Here is a 21,746-nt window from a genome sequence, read left to right on the forward strand (position 1 = left end):
TATTTTTGAGGTTTGCGGTATTGTGTTCATGTGTGCGTGTGTTTGTGTGGCTTTGTGTGTGGCTATAGATAGAATGCGCTTGGCCAAGGAGTTCACAACATTGCCATCCGGAAGTAGAACGGACCAACACACAAACTCTGTGTAACCAGGAACTTTTATAGTCTTGTTAATACAGTTTAGTGAGTACAACTCACAAACGCGGATGGCAAAAACAATAACAAAGGCCTAAATCCGGAAGTATAACGGACCAACACACAAAACTGTGTGTAACCATGATCGTTTATAGTCTAGTTAATACAGTTTAGTGAGAATTACTCATAAACGCGGATGGCAAAAAAAAATAACAAAGACCTGGGTGACGTCATATTCGAACTATCTATAGATAGAACGAAGATGACGTCACTCAAGCATCTGTTATTGTATTTTGCCATCCGCGTTTGTGAGTGATTCTCACTAAACTGTGTTAACCAGACTATAGATAGTTCGAAGATGACGTCACTCTGGTCTTTGTTATTGTTTTTTGCCATCCGCGTTTATGAGTAATTCTCACTATACTGTAATAACTAGACTATAAACGATCATGGTTACACACAGTTTTGTGTATTGGTCCGTTATACTTCCGGATGGCAATGTTATGAGCTTCTGAGCCAAGCGCATACTATCTATATTTATGTTTTCGTCCAACCAAGTCATCAATCACATGATTTGTTGCTGTCCAACGGTTGGATATTTCTTCAGAAATGTAAACACGCTGCTTTGTTTATGAAAGTTGTAAACATACCCATGTGTCAAACTGAATAAAATGACCAATCGTGATAAAAAAAAAAAAAAAACTGTGAACACTTTTCACTATGTGGGTCACTTTGAACTTTGAGCACACATTCCACCGTGACCTATGACCTCGAGCACATGGAAATGTAATATTGATCATGCTCATTTAACGGTGAGATAAAGCAATAGTTACTTAGATAAGAAGAACTCCATTCGAACAGGTCGTGTGTTTGTGTAGGACCTCATCATAGCTCGTTGTGTTATTTGGCATGATAAAGATTACTCGTTTAATTCATAAAAAAAAAATAATGAAAAAAATTAAAGAATTGCATAATAAATAACTCACTCAATCCTAGAGATTTTTGCTGCTTTTCAAAACTGGAAAAAAAAATGTATTAATACATGAGCATGTACATAGATAGTTTTATTCAACTACCATTAACATGTAAACATTAAAAACATTGGCTTTGATATTTACGCCTATAATTTGTCTCAGAAAAATGAATAAAGAGGCATGGGGTAAAAGTAACCCCGGGTATACTACGGATATAGTCGGTGTTAGGGTTGAGTGAGTTAATGGTGAGATAAGAACTTCTTTCGAACAGGTCGTGTGTTTGTGGCCGACTTCATCATAGCTCGTTGTGTTATTTGGCACGATAAAGATTACTCGTTTAATTCGTTAAAAAAAATAAATGAAAGAATCGTATAGATAGAATGCGCTTGGCCAAGGAGTTCACAACATTGCCATCCGGAAGTATAACGGACTAACACACAAACTCTGTGTAACCATGAACTTTTATAGTCTGGTTAATACAGTTTAGTGAGAACAACTCACAAACGCGGATGGCAAAAACAATAACAAAGGCCTGAGTGACGTCATCTGCATACTATCTATAGATAGAATGGGCTTGGCCAAGGAGTTCACAACATTGCCATCCGGAAGTATAACGGAACAACACACAAACTCTGTGTAACCATGAACTTTTATAGTCTTGTTAATACAGTTTAGTGAGAACAACTCACAAACGCGGATGGCAAAAACAATAACAAAGGCCTGAGTGGCGTCATCTGCATACTATCTATAGATAGTTCGAAGATGACGTCACTCATGTCTTTGTTATTGTTTTTTGCCATCCGCGTTTATGAGTAATGCTCACTGAACTATAAACGTTCATGGATACACACAGTTTTGTGTGTTGGTCCGTTATACTTCCGGATGGCAAAGTTATGAGCTTCTTGGTCTTAGCCAAGCGCATACTATCTATAGATAGTATGCAGATGACGTCACTCAGGTCTTTGTTATTGTTTTTTGCCATCCACGTTTATGAGTAATGCTCACTGAACTGTATTAACCCGACTATAAACGTTCATGGATACACACAGTTTTGTGTGTTAGTCCTTTATACTTCCGGATGGCAATGTTATGAGCTTCTTAACCAAGCGCATTCTATCTATACCGCCAAATTGGTGACTAATTATCACATGATTTTCTCGATGAGTAGCCCGATTCAACGTTTAAGATTAAGTTCACATAGTTTTCTGTTTTGATTCTCTTGATCAAGCGGTGGAACCGTGGGTATTTTACTTAGACGTATACCATCGAGAGTAAAACTAGTGTAGTTTGCTATGTTGACCAATCACTGCCATTGTTTACATTATGACGACTGTCCGAGAGCGTGGTTATCTATGTGTCTATTGAAAAGTGACTTGTATTCAATAAATCATCGGAGATGGATTGTGTATGGTTTCCTTGGTTACAACTAAAGAAAACCCATTTTTCACTTTCTTTTGGTGATCTTTGTATCTAAATGTTGCTGCTCGAAGCTCGAAGAAATAAATAACAATGTGAAACTGAATGTAAGCTTCAATTTAATTCCAAAAACATATAAAATGGACGTTTCGGGTTTCCCCTTTATCATCATTCATACTGTTTATTGATAAAGGGGAAACCCGATACGTCCATTTTATCTGTTTTCGTAATTAAATTGAAGTTTACATTCAATTTCATATTGTTATTTATTTGGTGATATTTGTAATGTGTCGTAATTTTGCGAAAATTGTCAAGATAAAATAAAATTATGAGTTTTCCAAGGCTATGTCTATGATTGGTCCAACCGTCGCCATCGTTCTGTTATAGCCTGACACTGAAACAACAAAAGGACTGGCAGTTTGACGTCATTATTTGGTTTTTGCACCGCCTAGTGAGTTGTCGTTAGTAGAGCTCATCGAAACAAGTTATTTCATTGGTTGAACTATTGAATACAACTCACGATTTGTTTTCTTTTGTGGCAAAAGACTGGCATTTTGACGCCATTTTTCGGTCAGTGTCAGGTTATAACTATAAGTATAGATAGTATGCAGATGACGTCACTCAGGCCTTTGTTATTGTTTTTGCCATCAGCGTTTGTGAGTTGTTCTCACTAAACTGTATTAACCAGACTATAGAAGTTCATGGTTACACAGAGTTTGTGTGTTGGTCCGATATACTTCCGGATGGCAATGTTGTGAACTCCTTGGCCAAGCGCATACTATCTATAAGCTAACGATGGCTACGATCCAACTCACAATCGTGTAAGGGAAGTTACCGAGCGATAATCTTTTTTTTTAATCTGTAATGTATGAATTACTTCCCATGAATTATTTCAAGATCTTCTCAGGCAAGGATGACTATGCGTGAACCATTTTCCACCCTGATGGAAAATTTATTGTTTTATGTTTTTAAGGGTTTTACGGCGCTTGCAACACATTTAGGCTATATCAGCGCCAGTAAAAAGGAAGGAAATGGGATCGTAAAAAGTTCTAGAATTACAATTAAAGCACCCAAGAAAAAGTAAGACAAATGGGAACTGGGAACAAATAGTAGTAATAGTAATAGGGATCAGATGTAGATTCCAAGAGCATACCACCAATGTACTTAGTTTGTGATCACCAATAAGTCTCATCTGGACACAAGCACAAAATCCAACAAAGAGGAACACACTCAAATGCTTACATTATACATTCAAAATAACAAATATAATAATTCATAACAGAGAGATGGTTTACAAGGAAAAAAAAATATCATCTCCCAAAACAATAACTATGCATTTGACTGTTTCCCTCTCAGCCAAGGACAGGACATAACCAAGTAATCCCATTCCAAGACAAAAGACAGAAATCATGTTGGAAAACAGACATAGGGGGATAGAAGACACAGTATGTACCTCCCTGCCCACTATGGGAGAAGGCAAGGATGATTGACTGACTGTGCGTAAACAATTTCCCACACTGATGGAAGATGTCTTCACATGCATGAAAAAGGCCAATTCAAAACAACCATTGCCAATGCTCAGCAACTAGTGTGTAGAACCGTAGCCATCGTTATGTTATAGTCTGACACTGAAACCGTAGCCATCGTTATGTTATATCCTGATATTTAAACAGTAGCCATCGTTATGTTATAGCCTGACACTGAAACAGTAGCCATCGTTATGTTATAGCCTGACACTGAAACCGTAGCCATCGTCATGTTATAGCCTGACACTGAAACAGTAGCCATCGTTAAGTTATAGCCTGACACTGAAACCGTAGCCATCGTTATGTTATAGCCTGACACTGAAATCCAAAAGGACTGACAGTTTGACGTCATTATTTGGTTTTTGCACCGCCTTGTGAGTTGTCGTTAGTAGAGCTCACAGAAACAAGTTATTTCATTGGTTGAACTATTGAATACAACTCACGATTTGTTTTCTTTTGTGGCAAAAGACTGGCATTTTGACGTCATTTTTTGGTCAGTGTGAGGCCATAACTTTACGAAGGCCACGGTAGAACCCGTGACCTCAAGAAGTCAGGGACAGAAGGCTCTAATAATAAGACAAGGGTTAGAAGTGATCTTTTTTTGGGATCGTGGATAGCTCATACGGTATTAGGCTTTTAACGAAATCGGGTCGAACGCCGAACCCGAACGCCGAACCCGAACGGATATAGCCTTCTCACGTGACCATGAACGAGATCTGGATAGTGAAGACTCTCAAGCCGTATGCAGCATCGGATCTAAGGTCACGTGATAGAGGATAGCTTGGGTTGCTGTTGACTTGTGTTAGGGGAGGGGCAAGGTCAGTGTCATTCAATAGTATATAATTGTGCATGTGGCGCTCTATACAGAGAGAAAATTATAAATTGATTACGGGGAAGGTGGGGGAAGGGGGGGGGGGTTGACCCACAAACGATCGAGGTGTTGGGCTTCGGGTAGACCATGATACGAAATCAAAGAGAAAAGGCCAAGTGGATGGTGGAAATGGTTGGGGGGGGGGGGGTGGGGGGGGGGGGGGGGGGGGGGGGGGGGGGGTAGTGACAATCAGCATGGGATGTATATATTAACATTAATAATATAGGCAATAGATGACCAGGGATGTGTATTGTTTGTGTATTGTTTGTATATGTTTGTGTGTGTGTGTGTGTGTGTGTGTGCGCGTGTGTGTGTGTGTGTGAAAGGGATTACACAAAAACACCTTTCTCTGTAGCTTCCAAATGATTACGTATACGATAAATTTGAAACCCACATTGTTTGAATCAGCTCACTAATTAATTCCTGAGCCTTGAGATGGTGACGCAAATATTACATACAAGACCTTGCAGTCGAGACGGCAGGGCTTTTGGGTTACACAACCACTATTTACCCATCGGTCAGCGGTACTCTTTGATGTATACAACACTCACCGCCTTTACGCAAAGCCGCCTGCCCATAAATCAAGAGATGGTCTCCTAACTGTTCACAAGCGAACTGTCAAACGAGCAATCGATGATTGGATAAGAATCTCAAGATCTCATATAATAAGGTAAGTTTTGGAGAGGTGATATCCCCCCACCCGTCATCGGACAGAACTTTCATTGCGTTATATCATATGAGCTCCGCCTCCTCTTTCTATTCCGGAGTGACGAGATTAGACGAGAAGACGCGAGAAAAAAAATGGTCACGTGTTGGGCAAGTCGTTCGTTAGGCGAGCTTCGGTGTCTAACTATAACTCGGTATTATAGTCACGCTCTCCCCGGCCAGGCAGAGTTGTCGTACCAGTAAGGTCACGGGTTCGAACCCCCATTGCCGCCGCGAACTTTTTATTCTCTATTGTCTTCTGGCACTTTCCTACTCACTTCATTTCTTGTCGAGTTAGGAACCAGGCCAGTGCAATAGACATACTACGCGACGTTAATTTCTAGAGGCAGGTGCAGCTTATGCTGACCGAACAGCGCTGCATGAATCATGTGGGGCTGTGGTCATGCATTGCTGTTCCATCAGCATTAGAAATTAACGGTTTTTAAAAAAAATATAGCGCAATATACACTAAACGTGCTCAAAGCGCTTTACAAGGGGGTCTCTGACCAACAGCAGCATTTAACATGTAGGACAGGACATGACGCCTGTGAGATGATATTATAATTTGTTCGGACAAAGACAATGCTGTTGACGGCCAGGTACTCATTTTACACCAGAGTACGGTGAGAGAATGTGAGTAAAGAGCCTTTTCCAATGACTTTTAACTATGCGCCGAGCTCGAACCCAGGATCTTCCGATCCGAAAGCGAGTGTCATACCACTAGACTACATAGCCGCACTCAGGTACTCATTTTACACCAGAGTACGGTGACAGAATGTGAGTAAAGAGCCTTTTCCAAAGATTCAACTATGCGCCGAGCGAGGCTCAAACCCAGGACCTTCCGCTCCGAAAGCGAGTGTCATACCACTAGACAGCATAGACTCTGCCCAGATATGGAGAATTCAATCACCAACAAAAAGCCAAGCCAACATTAATTTAATAAAGATCAAGAAAGTTCTTTTTTGTTTTTTTTTTTGTGTTTTTTTTTTCTTTTTAATGGAAATGGTGTTTATTTTCTAATCAAAGCCAATATAATATTATTACAAAGCTGTTTTCACGACGAAGACAACAAAACAACACAACACACCAATAACGAAGAAGTACATAGAGATAGTTTGTGTGTAGTGGTAATATTATAGTAAATAATAATAGTAGTAGTAGTAATAGCTGGAGTAATGCACACAAATGAAACCAAAATAATACACTATTTTTAAAAAAAAAAAAAGAAAAAGAAAAAACACTACTGACCCTACCAACCTTTAATATTATAAGGACACAGCATTGTGAGTATATTCAGCTTCTTCATCACGTCTAATTATGTCAATCGACTTATTCAAATTCAATTCATAATTCATTACATCTAATTATGTCAATTAACTTATCCAAATTCAATTCATAACGTCTAATTATGTCAATTGACTTATCCAAATTCAATTCATAACGTCTAATTATGTCAATCGACTTATCCAAATTCAATTCATAATTCATTACGTCTAATTATGTCAATCGACTTATCCAAATTCAATTCATAATAATTTTGCATTTCTAAATGAAATTCAAAACCAAAAAAGATCCTCAGTTCTAGTATCAGTTTATTTCTTCTTCCACGATTTCAACGATTCGACAGTTTCAACAAAACTTAGGAAATTTCAAAGTCCTGATCCATTAAGACATATTTCATTCAAATTGAAATTTGTTGTGTCATGATTTGAAAACAACCGAAATGAATTTTGTTTATACCTAAACCACCAAGGCATCGTTCAATTGCCATATCTTTGACAAATATAATTTCCACGAGAATTTCTTTGAATTCATTTTTTTTTTTTTAGAAAATCCATTTAAATCTACTGAATACACGATACAATGTTTGACACAATGCATAATAACACAAGATATTTTTTTTTAATGTCGCACACACACAGACACGCACACAAACACACAACACAAGACAAACCATTTCCATGTCTAAGTAATGAATCCAATGGATACAGTAATAATGATAATGTATAATAATAATAATCATAATAATAATCAATAAATTGTACACAACTATCTCAAAAAAAAAAAAAAAAGGTGGATATAAAAATTAATTTCAAATTCCAGTGAGAAATATTTAATTATATCAAAAATATAGGGGAAAATAACAATAGAATTGTAGCAAATATTGTACATGTTATTCTTTTGTGAAAATATAAAGAGGTTGTTGCGGGCAAAAGTGTTGAGAAAAAAAATGTTTTGGTTGTTTTTGTTTGTTTTTTTTTAACACAAAAAGCAAAAGAAAAACAAATAACAAAAAAAAAAACAAACTAACATTGGGTAAATTTACTGGTTGACAAAGAAAACTACAAAACAACAAAACAAAAACTTCATTTTTCGTATGAACTATTAACTCCTTTGATGTAATTATATAATCGTTATGAAGTTGGAACACTCTAAACCTTATAATATTATTATAAATATATTATTATGAATGTCTTCTGAAGGGATTATATATGAGTATATTTACTTATATTATCAAAATTGACACCAGAAAAAAATAAATAAAAAAAATAAAATAGTTATAACGAGGTTAAGGGAGTTCACAAAGAGTTACTATATATGCACTGATCTAACTCTTCCACGGGAAGTTGAAATACAAAAACTAAAGTTTATTTTTTCGTTATTAAAAAAAAAATAAATAAATAAAAAATTAAAATCAATTTTTTTTTAAAAGAAGAAAAACACAAATAAAAAAAAAAAAATAAAAATGAAATCGGACCTGCTTTCAGTTCTGTTTCAATTTTTTTAAACATAAATGAATCCAAGGTTTTTTGTTTTTTTTTTCCAAAAACAGAATGGACATTGCACAAAATATTGTAGACTGGGAGGCTGAGCTTGAAAGCTTGAAAGCTTGTAGCGCTTGCAATGACGAGGCTGTCTGCAAAATTCTGGTTTATTACAATCTATACATTCAAAATTATTAGAAATAAAAGAAATGTTAAGAAGAAGAAGATATAGGGGGTAGAACAAATAACAAAAAAGGCAAAGAGAGCGAGCTAACAGTGCGTTGTTGTACGAATTGAATTGTCGGTATAGTTAGATTATAGCATGCAGCAGCAGCAGGAAGTCTATGGGAGTTTATGAGATTCAAAACTGAAAAGAAGTAATAAAAGTAGAAAGCGAAGATATTTTTTTGTTGTTATATAAACAGTAAATTTGCGCGGAAAGTTATTTCAAGCTGCATATTCAAATTATCCTCCATAATTCCTCATTTCTATTTTGCCATGAAAAGAACTTGGAATATCTTTTTTTTTTTGTTGTAATTTTAAGAGGGGAAAAAAATGTTTGAACAAAAATATTAACAAAAAAAAACAAACTAAATTACAATAACTTAAGCTTAAAAAGATGAAAGTTGAACGTTGGCAAATGCCACAAGCCAAACGTGGGCAAATATAACAGTGATCATGGCGGTAGATTTGATTCATTTCAGGGCTGGAATGTAACGGTGGCAAAATAAAAAATTAAAAATAATAATAATAATCAAAATGAAACTTTAAAAATAAAATAAATTTTAAAAAGTCATTTAGAAATAATAACTTAAAAATTATGTTGAAAGGACAAAACGATGAAAGCCAAAAAGTTGTGAACCCTGTCGAGGGGTAAAACACGATCACCATCATCATCAACAACAACACACTAATACAACATTATTGTTTTATTATTTTAAACTTTGACGTGTTAAATCCGTTTCAAGTTTTGAAAGCCAGAAGAATGAAAACAGAGATAATATTTCAATCACAGAGTGCATTGTTTTTTTTTGACATTTAATAAACTTGTATATAACAAAAAAATTAAAAAATTGTAGCACAAAAAGCATTTCTGAGAAGAAAGAAAAATGGAGTGATTAAATCCGCGATGAAGCAAAAGTTTTAGGGGACGTGGATATTATTAATGACCTTGACCTACTGACGATCTAGTGGGATTGATCAAATTCAATACGAAAACAATCATTGAATATAACGAAAAGAAAGAAAGAAAGAAAGAAAGAAAATTCTTGACAAAGCTGGAGTTGTGATCTTGCAAAAATTTGATTTGCTGTAGTAGTAAGGATCGTTCATCTTGTTCTTAAAAAAAAACATGTCATTAATTAAAAAGCCACAACCGTTTTATTTCATCATGGTAACGAAAAGCATCAGATGTAAAGAAAAAATTTAAAAATATTTTTAAAATGAAATAAAATAAAATTCTTGATAAGGGGTAAGAAGTTTTTTTTTTGAACCAGATGTAAAAAATATTGAAATAGCTTTTTTTTTTTTTTTTTTAAATATTTCTTTATTGAAATAACTACCAGATTACTATTTGATACCTTCAGATTGAAATGAAAAAGTTCATATGTTTTAAAGCTTTTTTCTTTTTAAGAGAGATATTTCTTGTTACGGGTCTAGAGTAAACTATTTCCTTAATTTAAACTTTCTTTTTTTTTTTTTTACCCCTTACAAACACATTTTAAACAGCATATCATCAATAGAGTGTGGAAAAATAGAGAATTAATTCATGATGACAGACATATGGGACTCACAATGAAAAAAAAAATATTGAAGAAAAATAAACGTTTTTTAAATTTTTTTGTACATATAACAGCGGTGTAAAGTCATGTGTTATTTTGTCTAAATCTGAACGAGGTAAAAACGTAGAGGACGAGGTAAAAAACATAGAGATGGTGTCCTTACAAATCAAATATGACGGCCAGGGCCTACAACAACAACAACAAAAAACAAAACAGAAAGGAGACACCCATCAAGAAGTCTATAAACAATCTAAACGTGAATTCTATAGCAATACTTACAGATCATGATGAGATTTGTTTCATATTTTTTAATATTAAAAACAAAAACAAAACGCAAAACCATGAAACACAACTTGTGAAACAAAGAAAAAAAGTTTAAAAAGAAACTGGTATGATAAAGTCATTCAATTTACAATTGTTTCGTTAAAAATTTGGTTGTTGACAATGAAAATCCTGGTCGTAAAAATACAAAAACAATTGAAGCAATCTGAATATTTTGTCAGTAACGCAAATTAAATTCTTAGGTATGTTCTAGTCCTTTTTTAATATATTAATAAAAATAATTTTAAAAAATTAATTACAGTAAAATTAAAGTTGATCTTTGACTTTTAGATCATAAGCCAGAAAAAACCTCAGATCTAACGAGTAAAAAAAAAAAAAATTGAAATTGTTAACTTTTTTTATCATATAAGATTTTAAAAAATTTTTTCATTCATGTCTCATCTTTTCATCAGTCTTAAAAAATGCTCTACAGAATCAAGATCTATGTCAAAGTGATTTGTTTTAAATTTATGTTGCTATAATTTCAAAATATGAGTTCACCTTCTATTGACCAAACTACTATCTACCAAATTAATTAAAAGTTAAAATTTCATTCAACAACAACAACAAAAAATAATTTTAGATTTAAAACTAAACTCAAATCTCATTGTTTAAAACTTGAGATAAAAACTGACCTTCGAGCGGATGAACCACATTCAACTGTCTCATGAAAAGGAATGAGCAAATGAATGAGTGAAAGAAATGATGGAAACATGAATGGATGGATGAGTGAATGAATGAAGGAATGAATGAATGGATGGATGGATGAGTGAATGAATGAAGGAATGAATGGATGGATGGATGAATGAATGATAGATCGATGATGAACCAACGAGTACAGAAAAGACCATAGACACAAAGTAGAATGAGAAATGAAAGAGATAACATTGTTTATATATATATAGACAACAAAATATCAACCCTACATCATTCCATTTCTATATCACTCCTACATTTGTATCCACCGACACAGAGAGAGAAAGACTTGAGTTTTTTGTCTTCCAAGACTGTTAAAGCATAGAGTCAAAACGATGACCATGACGAAGCTAATGATACTGACTATAAATAGGGGAGAGGGAAAGAAAACATATTATTTTTAAAAAGACAGTTTGTATGTTTCAGGCTTGCATTAAGCTGAATATTTCAAGCCAAAAATACAAACATCCACTTCCATATTTCAAATAAATAATAAATAATGTGTCATTTGCAATTCACAACGACGACGGTGTATGATTTTGTACCACCTGAATAAATTGCCTAAAAAGGACTTCTTTGTTTATTTTACACAACACTTCGATAAGTTGTAACCGAGAACCTAATGATTTCAACATAAATAATAAAGACGAGATTTCTCAAATTCACAACCTGACTTTTCTTATCATAATATAAAATCAAAAATTTGAAAAGATAAAAGTTTTAACCATGAGGTCATAGAAGCAACCTCAAAGTATTATTCTACCAAGCAGAAAAATCATCTGGAATTTACATCCTCCTCCTCTCTCTCTCATACTTCTCAATGCCATGCAAATATTTTGTTAAAAAAAAAACAGATGGGATCGTCTATGAAAAAAATAGAAAGATAAAAATCCAATTTCAAATTTCTGGATGAAGGAAGAGATGCAGAAAGCAAACATGGCGTACATAGAAAGGAAAAGGCAAGAAAGGATGTTCAGAAATTTGTTCATTACAGGCAGATGCAGACGCAGACTTATTTGTCAGTGTCAGAGAGAAATGGCAGCCAAATTTTATCTTTCTTAATAATTATTTTATTTCCAGACCAAAAAAATAATATGTATTTTAAACATTGCTGGCAAAAATTAAAAAAAAATAATAAAACAAACAAAAACAATTTTAAATAGAAAGATTATGAGTAAACTGATGATGATATCGATAATGGCAATGATGATGGCGTTGAATGAGAATAAATGGCAATGCTGCAGATGATACAGTTATGAGACGATGATGATGGTGGTGGTGAGGATAATGATGTTGATGATGCCGATGGGGGGGGGGGGGGGCGGGGGGGGGAACATGGGTGGGGGAATCATGAAGGTGACAGCAAATATGAATCATGAATCAAATTGTTGTTGTAGTCCAAGTAGTAGGTAGTAGAAGTAGTAGAAGTGGTGGTGGTGGTGTGGTGGTGGTCATAGGAGTTGTAATATCCGCAAGGATGTTATGTAAACACACCAACCAGGCTTTAAACACGATGGCATTCCCTCCCTTCTCTTCTTCTATCCACTACACTACTCTACTCTCACTCATACGGGAAACGCCTCTCTAGGCTTTTGGGTTGTTTTGAACCTGTTGGAAGAAAATCAAAAAAAATTCTTCATCACATACGTTAAAAGATAATTGTTATAGTGAATGACATAATCAGTCGGATGGTGAAAAGGTTTGAACTGAGATATTGCCAAGTTTAGTTAAAAGGTCAATTTTAATCAAAAATGAGTTCTTGTCATAAATGATTAAATCAACCCTTTTTGTACATCTTCGGGAAATATCAAAGCTTCTAAGTATTTTTTACAGATAGTCAAGTTGAAAAAGTATGAGATTTGAGAAAAGTTGCTGGATATCTTTCCCATACATCTGACCATAACTTCTTGAAAAATCACCCGATTTACTTCAAATAAAGATTAAAATGATCTGACAAAATAAATAATCATAAATTCACATGGGATTGGTCTTCGTCCCTTTGCATGGGAAGTGATTGGTCTACCAACTGAACTATCAGGACCAACCCCCCCCCCTCCCCCCCGATCTAAGTTAACTCGTGTCTCTTTTTTTAAAAAAAAAATCATCCAGTTCTCAACTACCCAGATGACTGGCGGTCCACAAAAGCATATCAACTCAATCATTCTAATCACATCCCCATGGAGGGCTTTACCTCAAAGTACTTGTACGTGGGATTCTCATATCCATTCATCTGCATGTTGGCCAGGTGACGCTCCTCTGGGCTGGCAGACGGATCAACCTAGAGGGGAGGACAACAAGAAAGAAAGATGCCATTAAATTCAAATACACGTGAATAGCCGAACGACAAAATCTCTCTATGGTGACACACTATGCTACAATGCTGATAAGAGGGAAGAATATGGAGGTCATTCCTTCATTAGTTTTTGTGGAACGTTTGCCACGAGATTGTTATATATTTTTTATGCCAGACCCTCAAATTAGCTCACAAAATGGGTATCAACACAGATTATACTTTTCACCAAAAATGTTTTTTAACCTATAATAACGATACAAAATGATTAAAACCGCCCAATATATGTAATTAATTAATTTTTTTTTAGAAAAAAAAACAAAATGCCCCTTAATCCTCTCCTAACCAGCCATTTTCAAGATTTTCTCCAAAACTTCTGATTTATCACTCAGACGCAATAGCAGTAGAATTCTTGCAATACATAGTTTCTTTACCAAAACATGCTCTATAACATACTGTTCATTTTCTTTAAATTTTATGATGCACAAAAGAAATTTGAATAAGAAAAATGTTGGTTGTATTGTAACGAATGTGACCATTTTCATATGGTTGGTATGGAGAGGGTTAACTGATTCCTATTTCCAAATAAACCTCAGAACGCTAGCCGGATGATGAACCAACCTCAACGTATCCGTGTGAGACAGTCTGCCTGTTCTTGTTGTGTCGGACCATCATGACGGCCACGATGATGATGACAAAGACGCTGACACTGCCCAGGGCAATGCCAATGGTGCTGCCCATTTGGGTGCCCGAGCTGCTGGCAGATCGCAGACCCTGAGACAAATAAATAATAATAATATATGAATAAATAGACAAATGAATAATAATAATATATATGAATAAATAGACAAATAAATAATAATAATATATGAATAATAATAATAATAATAATAATAATAATAATAATAATAATAATAATAATAATAATAATAATAATAACAATAATATATGAATAAATAGACAAATAAATAATAATAATAAATGAATAAATAGACAAATAAATAATAATAATATATGAATAAATAGACAAATAAATAATCATAATATATGAATAAATAGACAAATAAATAATAATAATAATAATATATGAATAAATAGAGAAATAAATAAATAAATAAATAAATAATAATAATAATAATAATAATAATAATAATAATAATAATAATAATAATAATAATAATAATAATAATAATAATAATAATATGAATAAATAGACAAATAAATAATATTTTAAGAAATCAGTTGGACAAACATGAATTAAAAGAATGAATAAATGAATTGAATGTTCATTCTTGCTTACTTATCTGAACCAGCGACCATGTGTCATAATGTAGAAGTTTTAAAATTGAATTCGTATCACTCTTCCATCAACACTTGTCTTTCCATATGTTTTGTTTTATATCACTGTAAAGCGCTTAGAGCCTGTGACAACGGGGTAAAGCGCTATACAAATGCCATTTTATTGTTACTATTATTTTGTAGTTGATCCAGGTGACGATAGAGTGTGTTACTGATGCTTGGATTTGGTGGGAGGAATGTGCCTCTCAGGTCTTCAAGAGGTTGACATTCAAGCAAGTGGTGTGTTACTGTTAGCTTGGGACACCTTTGTAAAGCACTTTAGGAAGATACTGCCCAATACAAAAACTGACATCTATTTATATGAGACAAGAGATGCTGATGCAACAGTTGCATTAGTGTTATAGCTCTTTTGGTAAAAATGCTGCTGTGGTTGATAGGCCTAAGGTAGACTCAACCCCCCCCCCCCCCCCCCCCCCCCCCACCCAACTTGTGTCAAGCAAGCACAACGACTTACATGGTTCACACTCTGCATATCGGATTGGGCATTGGCAGCAAAGTGATGATTCTCTTCATAGCTGTGCTCGTTCTCCTGAACTTCATCATCAATGACTGTAGAGGAAGCTGGTGGAATTTTTAAATGAAAAACAAGAAATAGATTACATTACCTAAAAAAAAAATATATATATCTTTTTAACCCTCTCCTTGCCACCCATAGGAAAATCGTCACATTCGTTACGATGCAGCCAACAATTTTCTTATTCTGATTTCATTTTGTTATAGTTAGTTATAGACTATAAAAACTCGACATTGTGTTGCAGAGCTAGTTTTTCTGAACAAAATATGGAATATACTCGTTGCTAATGTGTTTGAAAAACCTATTTTTTGTGTTGGGTGAGTATGAATTTTTGGGTAAAATTCTGAAAATAACTGGTAAGGAGAGAGTAAAGTCATAAAAAAACCCACTTGCAATGACAGTTAAATCCAAAGATTTTAAGATTAATATGTCCAAGTTTTATCAACTATATTATAACAAATTATCTAAACGGTATCAAGTCAGTTTTAAAGTCCATCTACGATCAGTTACATGGAACAGAAACATTGAAATTCCTCCCCACACACACACAAAATTAATTTTATCAACTAAGGTTGAGAGTAAATTTTGTAGTTGACAGTCACCATGACGAGTTAGAAATCAACTTTGCTATCATTATAGGTGTGAACTGAACACTAGCCTTTATAACTTTAAGGGTAAGGGATTTTATTTTGTCTTGTAAAACTGTGGTAACTTAAAAGACAAAACAAATTCTCCAACACTGCAACCAAATTACTGTGAAATCAAAATCCGTAATATTTCTTCCATTTCCATAAGTCCGTAATTCTGTAAATATTTGTCTAACTTCCGTAACGATTACGGATGATCTGTAAAAGTAGGCAGTTGTGTTATCAGATCAGATCACTGTTTAAGTGTTAGAAAAGTGAGTGAATCAGGCACTTATGTTGATAATAACAAGAAATGAAGTGATTAGGAAAGTGCCAGAAGACACCCGAGAATAAAAACTTTGCGGCAGTGATACGACAACTCCGTCTGGCTGGGATAGTCACGATCTCCCTGGCCAGGCGGAGTTGTCGTACCACTAAAGTTGTGTGTTCCGAGGTCCCCATCACCGCCGCTAAGTTTTTACTCTGGAATTTTCCCCATCACCGCCGCTAAGTTTTTACTCTGGAATTTTCCTACTCATTTCATTTCTTGTTTTAAGTGTTAGTGGAATTGGATCTAGCGATCCAACGCTCCATACCTCCATAACTGTCGGGCTCTTGGTAGGTCGTCTTCGTCTCCTCTTCCTCGTGCTCCTTGTCGGATTCCTCCTCGCTGCTGGTGTCGTATTTGCTGTCCTTGTCATAGCTGGCGTCATTGGAGGCCGTGTAGCTGTCCGAGTCACTGCTCGAGCTGGTTTCTGATAGGTCAAATTTGTAATAAATAAATCAATCAATAAATAAATATATAAATAAATTCCCTTTATTCATCCCTAAGGGGAAATTTTTCTTTAGGGTCTATTCCAAGGGAAAACTGGAATAACCCAGGTGTCTGCTGCAGTGCAGCGCCGCAAAGTGAGCGAGGGCGAGGTGACTTGCTCAAGGCCATACAACACAGCAGGTATTCAAACTCTGTACCTTTCGGGTACAAAGCAAAGACCGCACCACTGAGCCACGCTGCCCCCATGCTGGCCTTACGATTAATTGATCTTAATTTTGAAAAAACAACAAAAAGACAAACAACATAAATAAGACAACTAAAGGAATTACAACTCATTTGTATGAAAAAAAAAACAAAACATAGCTGCCTGCTTTTTTTTTTTTTTTCCTCTAGAGAATATCAAAACATATATATCCCTTGAAACACATCAATTTTCTCCTCCAAAAAAAAAAAAAATAAATAAATAAATAAAAAAAAAAAAAAATCTACAGGAACATTTTCACAATAACAATATCTTATAACCAACTGACATTGAAAGAAAATGTTGAAAATGACCTCATCATGGTACATACTTATGACCGGTGAGAGGAGGAATTGAAAGGTAAATTAATAATGTATACGAGGAAAAAAGAAGAAAAACAAAAAAAAAAAAAAAAAAAAAAAGAGAGGGGAGAGAGAGAGAGAGAGAGAGAGAGAGAGAGAGAGAGAGAGAGAGAGAGAGAGAGAGAGAGAGAGAGAGAGAGAGAGTGTGTGTGTGTGTGTGTGTGTGTGTGTGTGTGTGTGTGTGTGTGTCAGAACGCAGACAAATTTTGATTTTGATTAAAAGTAAGGTAAATTGGTCCAAACAGCCGGTCAGCAAAAATCGACACATCTACAACATCCGATGTGAACACAGCAAAAGGTCTACAATACAAACCTTCTTCACTATCCACTTCAGGTACAGGCAAAACAAGATTTTTAATGTTGGTGGCAATCTCATTGAACCTCTTCAAGAATTCCTCTGAGGAAACAAACAAAAATTACATCAATAAATAAATTTTTTTAAAAATGTTTTTAATTGATTTATTTTTTAAAAAGAGGAAAGTGAATTAAACAAATTGATAGCTATTACTACAATTTAGGATGATGTCAGAATCACTCAATTAAAAGTGAGTTAACAGATAAAATAATAGGAACCATGAAAGTCCAATTTTTGCTACTATCTAATCATTCACTAAAGCATAAACTAAGTCATAAACAAAGTAAAAAAAGTCTCATATTTTGAACCAAAAACAAAAAAATCAATCTAAATTTTCTCAAACGTCGACATAATACTGTTTTGAAGTGGTTGTTTATTTGTTTTTAAGGGTTTTACGGCGCTTGCAACACATTAAGGTCATATCAGTGCCAGTAAAAAGGAAGAAAATGGGATAATATAAAGTTCTAGAATTACAATTAAAGCACGAAAGAAAAGGTAAGACAAAGGGGAATTGGTTCAAATAGGAAACAGAATTAGATTCCAAGAGCACACTATCAAAGTACTTAGTTTGAGATCACCTAAGAGTCTCATCCAGACACAAGCACAGGTATCCACTTAAAGGAACACACTCAAATGTTTTACAAATCATATATAATATAAAGAAAACATAATACAGTGCATAACAGAGAGATGATTTACAAGGAAAAAAATATCATCTCCCAAAACTCTAACTAAACATTTGACTGTTTCCCTCCCAGCCAGGGCCTGGACAAAACCAAGTAATCTCATTCCAAGACAAAGACAGAAAGCATGTTGGAAAACAGATATAGGGGTATAGAAGACACAGTGTGTACCTCCCTGCCTACTATGGGAGGTCAGGAACCCCACCCAGTTTGACTTGGTTGGTCAATGATCAAGAATTGAAATCTTGACTACTTGGGGTATCGAATCATTCTGTAACCGAGATGCTCCCCAAATTTCAGATGGTTTCAAAAAAGAACAAAATACCAAACACGGAACTTTTCGGGCTCCTAACCCTTCTTCAGCCAACAACAAAAAAACAATAGAGATATAAAAACATAACTTAATTCCAGATAGACGACAGAGATATATCTCTATAGAAAGAGGGTGGAGGGGTGATGTTTAGAAAAAAGAATATGAGAACTGGGTTGGGTTTTTTTTTTCTTTCTCTGCTACTGACCAATTTCTGGCCTGACTGCCATCTCGACAGACGGATAGTGGGTCAGCATCTCCAGGGCCTGGTCGATTCTCATCTCGGACAGTTTGAGGTGGGTGATGATGTGGGGGTGGACACGAAGAGCTTCTTTGGGGTTGGAATTTCTGAAAAGACCACACAAAAGTCATTATTGAGATAATGGAATGCTTGAAATGATGCTAACTCACTCAATCCTAGAGACTTTTGCTGTTTTTCAAAATTGGAAAATATGTATTAAAAATGAGCATGTACATAGTTGTTTTATTCAACTAACATTAACATGCAAAAACTAAAAACATTAGCTTTGATACTACGCCTATAATTTGTCTCAGAAAACGGTAATAAATAGGCATGGGGTAAAAGTAACTCAGGTAAACTATGGGTATAGTCGTTGTCAGGGTTGAGTGAGTTAAGACTTTTGTTATAATCAATAACAGTCGATAATAATATTATTGATCGAAATCCATTTTAAAAAGATATTTTCCCCTTAAAAGATGCATCAAAAGAAAAGAAAAATGTGAAATTAAAAGAGGTGGAAAAGAAAATAGGTCAAGCAGATGAAACAGAAACCGGTGTAGATTTGAAGGCTTCTGTAAAAATAGAGATAGTAGATGGAACAACGGTTGTATCCATAGAAATAATAATAATAAATGGCATTTATATAGCGCTTTATCCCGCTGCCACTATACATTTGACTGTTTCCCTCTCAGCCAGGATATCTGGCCAGAGCCAGGACAAAACCAAATTGGAAAATTGGATAGAAGACATAGTAAGTACTCCCTGCCCATTATGGGAGGTCAGGAACCCCACCCAATGTTTTGAGGATAAGAGATTTACACCATGTTGCCGTGGTTTTTGTGTTGTATATTATCCCAACAATGCCCAATGCCAAATCGACCATAAATAGCCATCACTTTATTTATTGAATTACAAACCTGAGGTGTTCAAAATGGTTGACGGTGTGCATTCTGTCCTTCTCTTCAGCCTTGATGTAGTTGTGGAGGTATTTCTTGACCATGGGAATCTGAGGATTGCCAGCAATCAGAAATTACTTACAATGACTAGGCCTTAAATTTTTTTTTTTAAATTGAGCTTTTATATAGCGCAATATCCACTTAACGTGCTCAAAGCGCTTTACAAGGGGTCCCTGGTCAACAGCAACATTTAACATGTAGGGCGAGACATGACGCTTGTTAGGCGATATTACAATTTTTTCGGACAAAGACAATGCTGTTAACGACCAGGTACTCATTTTACACCTGAGTATGGTGAGAGAATGTGAGTAAAGAGCCTTTTCCAAGGACTCATCAACTATGCGCCGAGCGAGGCTCGAACCCAGGACCTTCCGATCCAAAAGCGAGTGTCATACCACTAGACCACATAGTCGCAATGCCTTAAAAATTGGGGTTGGAACTCCATTCATACACCACAGGGCGACCACTCCAATTTAACCCTCTCCTTACCGGCTAGTTTCAGAATTTTCCCCAAATCTTCACATCCGCCCAACACAAAAATAGATTTTTCTTACTCAAAAAGAAGATTTACAAGTATATTCTATGCATAATATTGTTCAGCAATATGAGATCTACAATACAGTGTCAAGTTTTTATGGCTATAATAATAAACAAATTTTCTTCAAAGTTTATGGGAAACAAGATTAATCAGATGAAAAAGTTGTTGGTTTCATCGTAATTAATGTGACGATTCTCCTGTAGTTGGTAAGGAGAGGGTTAATGATCATCTCAGATTCAAAAAGAGCAACAAACTAAAATGTAATTATTTTTTTTTTCTTCAACCCACAAAAAAAAAAAAAAAAGAAGAAGAACAAGTAGAAAAAGAAATTCCCCACCTATTTTTCAATCAATCCAAATATACATATAAATTCTTTGTTAAGCTTTTGGCTTAATTTTCACTATTCAACTGGCTGAGAGAAACGAATGAAAACGAATTCTTTACTTAGTTTTTGAACTTGATATTACCTGAAATTTGACCAACCGTTTCAATGCCGAATTATGTTGGATTGAACTCGGTTCTGGATAATGGAATCGTAGCCACAAATATGAAATTGTGAATTAGCTTCTATTTGAAGAGTACGAGGGAAAAGCCACAGATGTCCATTTTTGACATTTCTGTGACTGTCCTCTTTAAGTGATATCAGGGCATTAACTATAAACTTTCCCTTTATAAATAGAATTTACAACTCATAACTCTTTAATGGTTGTATTTTTTTTGTTCAATGTTATTTCTGTAGAGGGGGAATTTAGACGCCTAACATCACTCAAAGGGGCAGACACGAAAATTTTTTTAACTGGACATTTGTGGTTTTTCCTTCATTTATAATGGCGATCGATTAAATAATTATTTTTTTAAATTTCATTTTCTTCTTATTTTTATTCTAAATTCACTTTACACTAACACGGACTCCCAAGGGTGTGATATATAAGCGGAGTCAACTGTACTTACATTCTCACTCTCCAGGGCATTCATGTATCTGTCCATGGCCTCCCTCTTCTTAGCGTTCAACAGAGCTTGGATGTGTTGCTGGTGAAGGGCTGCAAGCTGCATCTTCTCTGAGGCATCTTCTTGCTTGAAGGAAGCATACAGGTGCTTGAAACGCTGAAGAAAAAAAAGAAAAAAAAAAGAAAGAATGACAATTCTTTACTTGATAAAAATCAGAAAATAAAGTGAAGAACTGTTTAAAAATCATTAAAAAAAAAAAAAAAAATTAAATAACATTCCCTTTATTCATCCCCAGAGAGAAATTTGTCTCTATGGGTCGATTCCAAGGGAAGACTGGAATAACCCAGGCGTCAGCCGCTGTG

General features: G+C 34.9%; 1 protein-coding gene across 1 annotated transcript in view; it reads right to left on the reverse strand.

Moving 5' to 3' along the window:
- Nucleotides 1-8,940: 8,940 nt before the first annotated feature.
- Nucleotides 8,941-21,746, reverse strand: part of LOC144960162 (amyloid-beta precursor-like protein) — an 82,474-nt gene continuing 69,668 nt past the window's right edge. Inside the window, exons 7-15 of the mRNA XM_078893169.1 lie at nucleotides 21,388-21,540; nucleotides 19,860-19,948; nucleotides 18,910-19,049; nucleotides 17,667-17,750; nucleotides 16,572-16,730; nucleotides 15,290-15,396; nucleotides 14,098-14,250; nucleotides 13,378-13,464; nucleotides 8,941-12,794 (exon numbers count right to left, since the gene is read on the reverse strand). Coding sequence (XP_078749295.1) covers nucleotides 12,771-12,794; nucleotides 13,378-13,464; nucleotides 14,098-14,250; nucleotides 15,290-15,396; nucleotides 16,572-16,730; nucleotides 17,667-17,750; nucleotides 18,910-19,049; nucleotides 19,860-19,948; nucleotides 21,388-21,540 — 996 coding nt within the window. The 3' untranslated portion in view covers nucleotides 8,941-12,770. The remainder of the gene's footprint in view (nucleotides 12,795-13,377; nucleotides 13,465-14,097; nucleotides 14,251-15,289; nucleotides 15,397-16,571; nucleotides 16,731-17,666; nucleotides 17,751-18,909; nucleotides 19,050-19,859; nucleotides 19,949-21,387; nucleotides 21,541-21,746) is intronic.

This window comes from Berghia stephanieae, chromosome 14 (genome assembly GCF_034508935.2).
Source record: "Berghia stephanieae isolate SIO BIC M18660-M18661 chromosome 14, UCSD_Bste_1.3, whole genome shotgun sequence".
Classification (NCBI taxonomy): domain Eukaryota; kingdom Metazoa; phylum Mollusca; class Gastropoda; order Nudibranchia; family Aeolidiidae; genus Berghia; species Berghia stephanieae.